At 38.5% G+C, this 13997-nt stretch overlaps 1 protein-coding gene across 1 annotated transcript; it reads left to right on the forward strand.

The window, feature by feature from the left end:
* The first annotated feature begins 1615 nt into the window (after positions 1-1615).
* AMER3 (APC membrane recruitment protein 3) lies at positions 1616-6737 on the forward strand. The gene is made up of 4 exons (XM_053460429.1): positions 1616-1842; positions 3396-5480; positions 5859-6035; positions 6637-6737. The coding sequence occupies exons 1-4, from the start codon at positions 1812-1814 to the stop codon at positions 6735-6737; spliced, it is 2394 nt and encodes a 797-aa protein (XP_053316404.1). The 5' UTR covers positions 1616-1811.
* The last annotated feature ends 7260 nt before the right edge of the window (positions 6738-13997 follow it).

Genomic DNA, 13997 nt, shown 5'->3' on the forward strand with positions numbered 1-13997 from the left:
TATGCAGTATTAAGGATGTTAGTAATCGACTGACTCACTCTCTCCATAGCAACAATATGTCACAAGCAGAATGAGCCAGTCTATTAGGGGCTTAAAAGGGTTAACATTTACCTATAGCGTTTAGAGAATGAGTTACCAGGAACAATAGATAGACATGCCTCTTTTTGTAAGGTTGATAAACAAAAGTTATTCCTTTTTATAGACACATAAAAACAATAAAATAAACATAAATGCTAAAATACTAGTAAATATAGATTTTAATCTGGAAAGGCAAATCATCTTAGATATTTCAGAGAGAAGAATCTCTTTACTTTTTGTGAGCTCCCAGGTTTTGTAGGATTAGACAGCATGAACTGGAGATTATTAGAGGTGTGGAAACCATAAAGTAGTTTAGGGTATTTGGAAGCTGTTGGCAAAAGTCAAGAAAAGAGAGATAAGTGTTACACTGTACATATCACAATAAAATAGTGTAATTACTGGTAGATTATAACAACAATCGATAATTTCTATTAACATCTGTTATGCATTTCTTCAGATTTATTCCACCAGATGGGAAGACGTCTGAGGTCTCAGGTGCTTATGTGATTCTATACCTCCGTCTCTGTTGCCCCAACAAATGGCATCCACTAGAGAATAAATCTTTTCATGGAACAGTACAGCTATTTCCATTTTCCTTATTAATGGGTTTTTGATAGAGCACCTCGTTTGGCATAAAGTTACCTGTATCTAAGTGCCAATATATAATACGCGCAACTGTGTACAACGTGAACGTGGTACTAAAACATACGTGGTGATTGTGACTAATCAAGGATAGAGATGTCTGGAGCATATTAGCTTTCACATAACCATTAGATATGGGCATCATAAGTGAAAACAGCATTGGCTTAATGTTCAGAATGTGTTGATTTTAAAATGTGTTTTTCTATTTCTCCTAGTTTTCATTTCCTACATGTCTACTTTAATACCCCCTCTTCTATGCATCCTTTTATTTAAGCTCTATTTCCATAATTTCCCTTCTTTCATTGACTCCCCCAAACCACTGTTACTCTCAACCACCCCAAAGAGCTCTTCCAACCCTCTGCCATATTGGATATTATTTAGGATGAGGGGGTAAGAGGGGTTTAATTTAGGCACGGGGGGTATATCTGGGAAGAGGGAGATCTCTGGGTAGTCTACCATGGGAAGTTACCAGTTATGCTGGGGGGTTTAAAGGCTTCCCGTTACACAAGGGGGATCCTTTGATGTGATAATGAATTATCACATTATTTATTACCAGATTACCAGCATATTGTGTTCTTGTTTCACAAAACATAGCATTACATATTGAGAGTAATTCAGATAATTCAATAAGATATTTACAGGAGAACCCTTAATGCAATGATGGGGGGGGGCAACCTTTTACATTACCCCTCCACCTCCTGCCCCTGCCTTCAGATGCCCGTTCTCTAAAACACACACATCTGTCCTGCTGCTGGACCTATAGATGGCATTGTATGCCAGCCGAGTACCCAAACGCCAATCATGGTACCCGGCAAGCATCACTGTAATTGTTCAGTTAATAAAATTCGATAAAACTATATTTTTATTTTGCACTTCATTGTGAAAAGGCGAAGAGAGAGTGTATTGCCTAGAAATCCTAACGGAACACCCCCTCCTGTAACGCGTTACATTGAAAATCAATGCTGATGTAGAAGAGAAAGCAGTAGAGGGGGTGGGCGCTCAGCGACAGCAGAGCCAGCAGTAGAAGGACCAGCAATCTGTGCAGCAGCACCTTCTGAATAAACACACACAGCCATAAAATGTAAGACGTAATGGAGTATTATCAGGCTGAAAAAAGCAAAGGTGAGTACTGATGCCTGTCTGATTTGTCCATCGATAAAAACCCATCATGCGCTGGCGTGATTGCAAAAGGATGTAATTGCAGGTAGACAGTGTTTTCTTTGTCAAGGAAGAATAAACCTGTTATCTCGTCCTTACTGCACTGTGACTACATAATCTCAGATGCGTATATACGCAATGGTTTCAAATCTGTGCTGTTTCTTATCTTCCTTTCTTAAATTCTACATTTATTTTGAATGTTTTTTGGGCTTTTGTGTCAGAACGTTTAGCATGGCAGAAGATGGAATGAGACTGATGGGGTCTGTTCTGACATTCCTCTATTCTTCTCTCCTCCCTGTCACACAGCAGCAGGAGGCGGCAGCTATTGATACAGTCCTGTAACCAGGCACAGAAGAGCCACATAGAAGAAACTCTCATTACGGCTAAGCTTCTTGCTTCGAATCCTTGGCCAGAAAGTGTCAGTATTAATTCTCATTCATATTCCTCTTTCATTGAACTGAAAGAAAATATAGCATTGTGATGAGGAAGGTCTTGGACCTAAGTGTAAAGTAGTTTGCAAATTATTGTAGTGTGCTAGGGTTTACTGTTACTGCTAAATAGATATTTAATGCTGACATATTATTTATTTTAACAGATCAGCAGTTAAGCAGGACCGGGCTGGGGATTAAAATGATCCCTAGCACTATACGGGCATTAGCACACAAATTACATTGTGTGGTGGCCTACGCGATACACAAAGCTCGCGGCTGTGTGTATCCAGCAGGTGGCCGCACGCTGATGGATGGGATTGGCAGTAAAAGTACTTGGGATATGTCATCGGTTCCCGGACCCAACGATGGCCGGACCTGCTGCTAACCAAATGACCTTCCTCTACAAGAAGAGCCGTGGCTTTGCATTATATGTATTTAATAATTCTATAATATTATTATATATAATTATTATATAAGTCCTGTCATTGGTTAACTGTTCTTCTAAACGGCCAGCTAAGCCTCTCTTGCTGGAGAAGCTCACTAAGTTTGCTTCTCATAATGCAAAATGAGATCACAAAGTTTACATGCTCAACTCACCAAAAAAGATATAGGGTGGTATTGGCACAACATGTCATATCAGATGTTTGAATGGTGTTTAATGGATAAACACTGTGTGTATAGTATGTATATTTTTATTTATTAAGCTCTAACTTATTTATAAAGCTTTTTATAGTTTACAGTATAATAAAACTGGAGGTACAATAAGTGTAGTCATACAATCAGGATGGGAGTCATATTAGGAATACGTTAGAAAAGGAGGTTCCCCCCCTGCAGAGCTTACAACCTAAGTAATGGCAGGGAGTTGGCACTTGGCAGGCATACAGATACAACTGAGGGGGGGTGAATGTATGTGCAATGTACAGGCGTTCTGAATAGTCCAGTAAAAGGGAGTTCCTCTTTTCCTTTACTTTTTGGATATAAAATGAAATGTTAATCTCACATATGGCTGGGGAATACACTGTGTACTGAATTAAGCTGGTTTGATTCACTGAAGATATAATAATATTTAATTTTTTTTCTTTACAGGTTTTGTCAAAATGGATTTGATAAGGGGCAAAACATTCATAAAAAGCTACGCACAGAATCCTCCGGAAAACGTGCCCTCGATTTGTTCTAAAGTGAAAAGGAATGTCAATGCCAAGGCAGATGTTGGTGAATGTGTTATTAAAAAGAATGAACTCAGCACACAAAAAACATCGAAAAAAGCATTTATGAATGGTGAAGAGTATAGTCGCCGTAGAGGTATTACAAAAAGCAAAACCCATGATTGTGTCAGTATAGAACACACATTGGAGGGAAATTCTACTGGAAATGGAAAAAGCAGACTTTCTAGTAGTATCAGCTTCCCACAGGTTGAAAGAAAAGAGAATGATTCCTACATTATCGGTCAATCTGCCTATAGACAACCTATGATTGATTACCGAAACTTCGTGCCTCAGATGCCTTTTGTCCCCTCAGTAGCTAAATCTCTACCAAAAAAGAGAATTTCTCTGAAGAGATCAAAAAGAGGTTTACGAGATATATTTAATTTGAAGAAAAATAAACAGGAAGATATCATATCCAGAAATGAAAGGTTAGAGCCACTTATATTTGAGATGAAGGCGGGAAGAAAAGTTGGAAAACAGCATCTACAAAGTGGTGTAGAGATGGACTCTGATGAGCTTTTGACTGTCGAGTTATCAGACAATGAAATGCCCGTGGACGCAGTCGAGGCATGCCACAGGTTATGTGAAGATGTGGCTTCCCTGAAAAGCTTTGATTCTCTTACTGGCTGCGGGGAAATATTTGCAGACGAAAGTTCTGCTTACATTGACTTTGAGAATGGCAAAGATGGGCCAAAAGTAATGTTTATTACCAAAACAAGTCCTTTGGCTGTTAATTTCCAAGGAGGGGTAGAGAAATTAGCGTCCCCTGCTAAATCTGAAACAATAGACTTTTCACGGCTTTGTCGACAGACTTGCACTTCTGCCGGAAGCTTGCGTCCAAATTCCCTTATTGATACCAAATTACTGCCAAATTCCAATTTTGTGAACTCAAAGGAAAATAATGGTAACATTTCAGTAGACCAGGTGTCTAACTCAACTTATAATGATATGGTGTCTTCAAGTGAGAATGTCACTGATGCAGGATCCCCCATATCAACAAGTGATGAAGGATATTATGATTCCTTCTCTCCTGGGACTGATGATGATAAAAAGGAGATTGAAAATACTACATATTTCCCACAAAATAGTTACAGCGGTGATGCACTTTATGACTTATTTTATGATTCTAAAGCGACAAAGCTAAGTACTGCCTTAGATAATGAGATGCCTCCATTATCAGAACCCAATACCGACAATCCTACGTCAGTTTATAGTTTTTGTGTAGAGTCTGAGGAAGAGCTGGCATCCCAACCAGACAATGATCTTGTTGGAGACAGTATAGTTCAAAGTTCATGGAAAGGCAGGGAATGTTTTTTAAAGCTCTGTGATACTGAGTTGACTTTAACAATGGGTTTGGTGAATTGGTTAAAAAGGACAGGCGAGGTTAGTGAACATCAAGTAACAAGCGAAAATGTCTCTAATAATCAGAATGAAGCTCCAGTAAAATCAATTGTAGAGGATAGTACTAAATCCTTATCAGTTTGCAACAGAACAGTTAATACACGGGAAGATACACAATCGGTAGCAGAGACACAAGTCTGTAAAAGAGAAGGGCATGGCAATATTTATGTAGCTAATGATTCTGAACATCTCCAGAGAGATATTATTTCTGTTCTACAAACCCAAGGGCCATCAATAAATGTAGAGGAGCCAGTCTCTAAGAACATTTCAGAGAATCAAGTTTCACTGCTAAACACTTTACCAGGTGAAGGAAAAGACACCCAAGATTTGAGCAATCCACAGGTTGACTTGTTGACTACTATGGGTTACATGCATTTATTAACCAGTAAAGATATACTTTCCTGTTTTAAAAAGGACAACCAGAAAACATTTCATTGTCTTGACCTTCAGTATCTAACAGGCTGTGGATCTCCATCATTGTGGGTAACTGATAAGAAGATGGTCCAGATAATGGAACAGTGTGCAACCCAGGTTGCATCAATGCACATAAACCATGAAGTCAAAAGTAATTGCGACCCAAAAAACATATGTACAGAAGGAAAATTGCAAGCAACAAAAGCGTCCAAAAATGTTAAGAATTCCTTTGAACTTTGTGTTTGTACCTCCAATTATACTGAGCTTACCAACAAACATTTAGAAAAAAATGCGTTGAACAATGAAGCAGTGCCTGCAAACAAAATGCATCAGTTCATTGTTGATAGCAAAAAAGATTCATATTATGATCACCTACTTGGTCAAGAATGTATGCTTAAAGAGCATGCTAGTTTGTTATGTCGACAGAAAAGTAAAACACCATGGCTCACTAACAAAACGAATTTCCTACCTTTTTTTGGCTCCCATTGTTCCTCTGTAATTGCACGGTGTTCCTCAACTTTGTACAAAGTCTGCAATTCTGGAGAGACTGTGATATTTTTTAAAAGTCCGAACAAGTTTAAAGAACAATTAAATAATGTGGAAGGCCTAACACAAGATTCCAGTGCCCATTTCCATGCTGGATCTTCTAAAAACAAAACGGATGCCTATCAGTCAATTACAGGAACAGGTTATATTGGGAAACATGGTGAGTTATGGAGCAACATGTGAAAGTGTGGGGTCTTTTTTGTTAAGAATTTTACAAATACTTTGGTCCACTTTAAATCACCAACAGCTGAAAACTGTTTCTTCTGTAATATAGTTGTAATGAGATTTGATAGGGCACAAGACACCAAATTTGGGCCTCAATCCTTTTAGCCATCAACTTAGCCTACGGTTAGGGGTCATAGTAAACATCTGCATCCCTACTCTTATTTATATGCCTGTGATAGGGTGCCTAGATCACCATGTGGCTAAACACTATAAGAATAGGAGTGATCGTGTTGTAACAGATGTGGTTGACATACTCCTAAAATCAAAGCACTTACGTGGAGTTTAAATATCTCTTTTATTAGGTACTAATATGTGATGTGATAATTTAATATGCCACATTTACTGCAGAGGACCTTACCACCAAAATTTGCATAACTGTTTATTCACTAAAGCTTGAGTTTCAAGGGGAATTGCAATCAACTGGAATAGCTTGGTTAACATTAAAACTCAAGTCATCGAGACTTAAAAGGTTTACTCAACTGTTGTGACTTGACAAATCACAAATGCTCTCATGCTATGACTTGTATATTCCTTAGCTGCAGTTGAGTTCATGCCCTGCTGCAAACTTCACTTGAGCACTCTCAAGCTTTGGAGAATTAACGGAATTCCATGTGAGTTGAGGGTTGGCTTTGTGTAATACATAGTTAAATCAGAATGCCTGCCTCTATCACAAACTTCTCATGCCGGCATTCCCTGCAGTCTACATGCCAAATAATAATGCCAGGATTTTATGCCCTGGAACCATGATGACTTAAGTCACCTCTGTCTAGTAACTTTGGTCCATGAGGAATGAGACAACCTGGGCAAGCAGGAGTATCCGAGGGGGGTGCAGTGAAAGATACAAGGAATGAGTTACAAATACAGAACAGAAGAAGAAGGAATGAGTTACAGAAAAAATAGGGGGTCTTATGGCAAAAGAGAAAAGGGAGTATGTGGCAGAGTAGGAGGACAAGGGAGAAGAGAGGTGTGGAGTGCTATACTACTTAAGGGGAGAGTCTGCGGCTAAATCAGAAGAAAGAATAAACAGTACGGCTGAGTAAGATTACAGGTGACTACAGCTGAGTGAAGTGGGGAGGCTTGTCAAAAAACAGGGCAAAGAGAAAAGAAAAGATTTGTAAAGATAAGAGTGTGAGTGAGGACGCCTAGTAGGAAGTAAGAAGAGGATCACTGGGTGGAAGTAACTTCAGTTTTTATGTATAGGAGTAAGTATTGTCACTGTATGTGCAGTTGTCATTTTATATGTGTATACAAGATTTAGTGCTTGTATCTCATTAGTAGCATTTGCTTAGTGTGTACTAGGTGTGATGACGATGCCTGTGTACTGTACTACTGAGGGTATTAAGATTTTCTTCCCCCTGTGTTAGTGAAATGTGCAGTCCAATAAGCTCTGTGTAGTTTGTTGAAAGTTTTTTGTGGAAGAATTATGTTTTATATAAAGTATTCTTTTAATTATGTATCTACTGGGGAAAAAATTCAGAATTTTTGACAACTATAAATGTTTAGAATATGTAAATCATCAGTGCCCACCCAAAAACATGTGTTAGAATTTTGACATTTCTCATTAGAGAAGGAGAGTGTGATCAGATCCGGGGAACAGGAATCCGGGGAACAGGAATGGAGGCTGGGAAGACGAGAGAATAAAACTGGAAAGGGGTATTGGAACAGACAGACAGAGAGAGAAAACAAAATAGGAAAAGCTCATTAATCAGTTTTAGGTCACTATCTATAAATCCACAAGAACGATATTGCTGTAGGCAATGTCCTTCTTGTGGATATAAAGATATAAAGTCTTTATTCCACTTTAAGAAGAAACCACTCTTTCCATGGTTGCCGGTATTGCTAACAACAAAGAAGTACAGTAATATAACAATAAGTCATTAAAATATATAATGTGTGTCCAGCACTTACATACAGTGCAATTTCAACATTTTCTTCACATGAAGAAGGCCTCTTTTGCATACATCAGGGAATTTTTATGTTCAGGATGCTATGGATGGTAGAAGCTGCAATCAGTGATTAACTCTGGCATACATTTCATTTATTGTTCCATTAGAAGCAAAAATGGTAATTGACAGAATACTCAGTTTACTGATATTTTTTGTATAAATGACTGCAGTGGGAAGTAGAGGTAGCAGCTACACTTGTGGATTACATTTGTTTCAGCAATGTGTTGTTTCCACAACTCGCTTCTCATTTGAGAGATCATATCATGAGTTTAATAGCAGCCAGGTATAAGGTCCAACACATTAAAAGGCTGTATATAATCCTACGCATTCTATTAAGAAATTGTGTTACCAAGTGTAATGTTCAGAAACTTTACAATTCGCACCGCAGATTCCAGCTACAGCCAGGAATGAACATGATGCATGCACTTCCCATCACTCTGTCTCTCTGGATTACCTGTCCACAATTTATGGATGACCATTTCTGGTCTTGAGGGCCACAAACATAACATAAGAGCTTTAAAGTTTTATTTTCCATTTCCTATCCAGACTTGCTCTTTTCCTACACACTCTATAGATACTGCTGCTTCGCATTTAACACTAAGGTGTTTCTCTGTAGCCTCTGTATTTCTGTTAATTGACAACTTTAACACTGAATGTAAAAGTGAAGGAAAAATATAATTACAAAGTAGAATTTGATGCGCGTCAAAGCTGGTGGTCTTTTACAGAGATTAAAAACTATCAGTCTTTTTTTTTATTCTGCAGTTGCTGCTTCATATTTACATTCATTATGACAATATGTACAGTATAAAAAGTTTTGCGTGCATTTCTGACTATTCGCAAGGATATAACAGATTGTAAAATTGTATTTATTGTAAAAATTATCCATTGCCCTATTATATTTAATGCATGCATAGCGTGCCGTTTTCATTATGTGTTACTACTTTTTTTCTAGTATATATTACAGATTACTACATATTTGTGTTACATGTTTTGTTAAAAAAAATGTTTATATAGTATATAGAGTTTTTAAAATAGAAATGAAATCGAATGAATTGCTATTTAGTATGCATTTGTATACAGCATTATATCTAAAGAAAGGTCATTGTCAACTCAGACTTACTAGTTCTGTGTAATTGAACACAAATCAAGACTGCTAGACTAGCAGGGAGATAACAGACAAGTAAAAGAAACATGTTGCCAGGCCCACACCATTCAAAACTGTTACAATGAAAGTCCCCATAGCACATTATCTGTTACGTATTGGACATCAGGTACAAACAGGAAGTGAGTATGTAAGCATGGAGTGCTTTCTCCACTGCAGAATGCAAGATGGCGCCTGCAAGTTCACAAGAACTACACCTCCTAGAATCACATTAGGGGCACTGTAGTTCTCAGATGACATCGAGCATAGTGAAAAGGTCCTCAATGTTCCACATTGGAAGCTAAGTATAAGCAGATATTTTTTATTCCAGTACAGACCTATGAGCTAAATATGCCATAACAATGGCCTAGAGGCTCCATCTATCAGTGGTGATGACCGGATCCTCTGGGGCAACCTTCATGTCTGAAGGGGTACAATATTTTGCTCTGCCCGGTCCCTCCCAGGCTACACTCACTTTCTAGGCCATGTCTCCATGTATTTGTGGCTTGCCACATCTCTTCAACATCGCTCCCTTGTGGCCAGGGAAGAGAAGACCTCCACCTTAGATTTTGTTTTTCTCTAAAGGTAACCTTAGGATAAATAGCTACGTTAATGACCTTTCAAATACATGAAGTATTTGTTGCTCAGTATAGTAATAGAAACACCTTGAATGCTCCTGAAAGGTCCTCATTTGCACTCATAATTACAACAGAATGTAACATTGAATGTAAAATAAAAGTATCAGTTATGTGCTTTATTTTTTAAATAAAAGTAGTTTGAGAATGTTTTAATACTGTATTTGTGTATGTATGTAATAAAAGTCAATGAAAAATATATCCATAAAACAAAATAAAGAATGTATCTGGAAGAGCAATGGTGAATGTATGGCATGTTCTAAAATAAATGCTCTTGAAATCATTAAACATTCTTTGTGTTTTAAGTCTCTATTTTGAACTAAATTTCAACCTTTTTGCTATAACATTAAAAATGAACTTTTAAGAAAGGTGAAAGGGAATAAGGCTTTAAGGAAATTACATTTGACATCATTCTAAACTTAGAAAGAGCTTGACTGGCCCTGTGTAATGTATAGTTGAACCAGCTCAGCCCTTCTTGATGGAGAAGCTTGCCAGAATATGTGGTTTATCTAAATTTAACACCCAGAAGATGAGTGTTTTTACAGTTTTACTAATTGTCTCATTCTTCTTAATTATTTGTCATCTGAAATATATAATGTTTTTTGTAAACCAAACATCATTTACTGTGCTTTAAATATCATACAAGAAATTAGAAGAACACCCTTACAGACACAAACATTTTAATACATTTTTTTCACCTACTCTGCAGAACGTATTAACTAAATGTACCATTAAACACATTTCTAGTACTATTGAATATCAAAATCTTTCTCTTATGTAAATGTTTAATCAAGTAAAGATTTGCCTAATTGTTAAGCATGGCACTGATCCTTATATAATGAAACATTCACCAAGAGGTTTAAATGATTTATTTGCTATGGTTTCATCTATTTTAACATGCCATTAAAATTAATGGTTTGCCTATGTGGGGCAGCAACTTTAACAAAATATTGCAGAGTTGGAGATAATAACTATAAATTTAGTACAGCTCAAGCGCAGCAAGCTTCATTACTTCTGTACATAGAAACAAAGGATTTCATAGAAAGTAACACAATTGGTTTAGGTCGGCAATGGATTTCTGCCTTGGTAATCCATGTCCCTTTCTTATGTAAATGCTAGCATCTTTTTTTTGTTTTTTTGAAAAACATTTTTAATTGAGGTATTTCTTTAGCGAAAAATATTGACAACATGTGGGCAGAGTGACAATTGTAAAACCTCCAGGAAGGTTGCATAAGAACTGACAATGTAGTATTCCATCCAAAAAAGAAGAAATCCTCTGCGATTTCCGTTTAGCCATATCTCTGTGTGACATATAGCCGTAAATGAAGACAAACACAGCAGCGATTACATGCTAGCATCTTAAATGCAGAATATGATAAATGGAGGCAAGAGGACGTGGAGAGATGGGACAGTAATTGGACAGATCAGTTGGTTCCAGGGAGGACTTTTTCAAGATTGGAGTAATGGTAGCATACTTGAAGAAGAATGAAACAGATCCAGTAGAGAGGGAGAGGTTGAAGACTAAAAGATGGAAGGGATCGGATCAAGTGGACATGTGGAAGGACAAGAGGAAAGAAGAAGAGCATGAACATCCTCTGAAGTGACAGCAGAGAATTTCTGTAATGTAGTGAAGGAAGAAGAGGTCAGTGGGTAGGAGGGACGCATAGTCGGAGGGTGAGGGGAGGGTGGGGACTGTGCAGATATTTCATATATAGTTTCAATTTTATTATTGAAGTATGCGGCTAAAGCATTAAGGTTAGTGGAAAGGGTGGTTGGGATAGGACAAAGAAGGGGATTGAAAGTACTAAAGAGTCATTTAGGGTTATGAGACAGGGAGGAGAGGTGAAGTAGGTTTCCTTAGCAAAGTTGAGAACAGAGTAGTAGAACTATGTTCAGCTGTGCAGGAACAAGAAAGAAGGTGCCAGGTTACAGTCCTGTGCCAGGGATGGAAATGTGAACGTTGTGAAGAGCGAGTAGTAACTGGGGCTACATCCTCGAGAGCAGATGTGAGGGAGGAGTTATAGAGAGAGGTAGCATTGTTAGTGCATGACATGTCAGATATAGGAGAAAGGAGTAGGAGTAAATCGTTTGAGAATTTCTGAAGGTTCATAGAACTAAGGTTTCTGGTTAGGCATACCTCCCAACATTTCAAAATGTGAAAGAGGGATGCTTTTTTAAAAAAAATCTTGCAGAACCAATACAAGCAATTGCACTTTACAACGTCGCGCTTGCATTGCCACTTAAAACACGCTTCATTTTTGTCACCAGTCAGGCATATTAAAAATAACCAACACATTGAATTGAATTCCCATGAGGCTCAGCCAGACATACTACTTCCATGACGCTGGCTGAGCGTCATGGGAAGTGCAGCAAATTCCCATGATTCTCAGCCAGCCAGGTGTCCACCATAATGCTGGCTGAGTATCATTGGAAGAGTAGTCCACAGCAGCAGAGATTTTTTTAAATGAAAAAAGGCTAATGTTAGCCTCCCTCCCAGGACCCTTACACACACCTGCCCATAAATACACGTATGCACATACACTGCCTTTACAGACACATATACACTTCCTTCACACACACACACACACATGCCCTTACACACATACATGTACACTGCCCTTACACACACATACACGTACACTGCCCTTACACACATACATGTACACTGCCCTTACACACAAACATACATGTACACTGCCCTCACACACACACATACATGTACACTGCCCTTACACACAACATACATGTACACTGCCCTTACACACATACATATACATGTACACTGCCCTTACACACACATATATACGCATAAACTGCCTTTATACACCAGCTAACAAATACCTATACTGCTCTTACAAACACCTGCCCATACACACACACAAGCTTACAAAGACATACATACACATACACTGCCCTTAAAGCCCTTTCTCCCCATCTCTTACCTCTTCCACCATCCACCATCGGATCCCACCTCACCCTTCCTCTGCCCCTTGCGGGACAGCGGGACAGAGACCCAAAATCGGAACTGTCCCGCGTAAATTGGGACAGTTGGGGGGCATGGGTTAGGCGAGAAATCTTCCTGCCCTCATGATCGTGTCGGAGCTCATGTGGAAAGAGGATGTGTGGGACTTCCAAGAAGGGTCTGGGGGTTTGCAGCTATCACCTTCCCTGTAAACGTTAGGGGTTAGCAGTTCGCAGCCGGTGGTCATGATAGCAAATAAGGCGGATGCAGGGACTTCTGGAGCATCAGCCTTTTTTGGGAGGATAGCATTCATCTTTCAGATATGGGTCTCAATTTGCAGGTCCGATCTGATGTTGAGCGAGTAGTGGCGGTGTTGGGGACAATAATATAAGGGTTGCATATATTGGCCTTGGCTGGTTTCCATTTATTATGCCTTGGTACAGTGCAGGAGCAGGCTGTCTGAGTTATAGCAGCTGTACTCTTATACCAGGGTTTGATGATTTATCAGGTTTTAATTGCATAGTTTGGTGGTGGTAAATTACCAAACCCCTTATTAAGTAGACTGTGCTATGAAATGCAGAATTTGGGAAGCTGGCAGATCTATTTTTTTACAGCCAGCAAACCCTGTACATCAGAACCCCATCATTGAAGATTGCCAATTAAGACACCATTTGTGTAAGTAGCAGGAACAATGATAAACTGAGAACATAAGCAAATCTCACATCAGAACATCAACATATTGCATTTATTTAGCTGCAAAATAGTTAACCCATTAATCTACTGATGTTACAATTGGAAGCAAGAATAGGGTACTAAGGAATAGGGCTATATCAGTTCACAGTAGTGTTTGGATCATCAGTTGTATACATCTCAATCTCAATCTGTTCCCAAACAGCCAAAATCATGCATTCACCCTGTTCGAAGCTGTCTCACATAGGCAAACCATTAAAAAGTTCTGCAGAGCAGGTGAAAAAGTGTTATAAAATGTTTGTGTCTGTAAGGCTGTGTTCCAGCAAAAGATTTGGGTACCAGAGAGAAGTACATTACACTTCACTGACCTCTGTAGGTAGAAGTCATTCCATCATGTATTAAAACGTAGGGAATTGGTCATTCAGACGACAGTACACAAACTATGATAAGGGGTTAATATGACATCATAAAATGTAGATAACAAGTAGATGTGGCATCATCAGAACCAAAAAATGCCATGTTT

The sequence above is a fragment of the Spea bombifrons genome, chromosome 3, assembly GCF_027358695.1.
Source record: "Spea bombifrons isolate aSpeBom1 chromosome 3, aSpeBom1.2.pri, whole genome shotgun sequence".
Taxonomy (NCBI): domain Eukaryota; kingdom Metazoa; phylum Chordata; class Amphibia; order Anura; family Pelobatidae; genus Spea; species Spea bombifrons.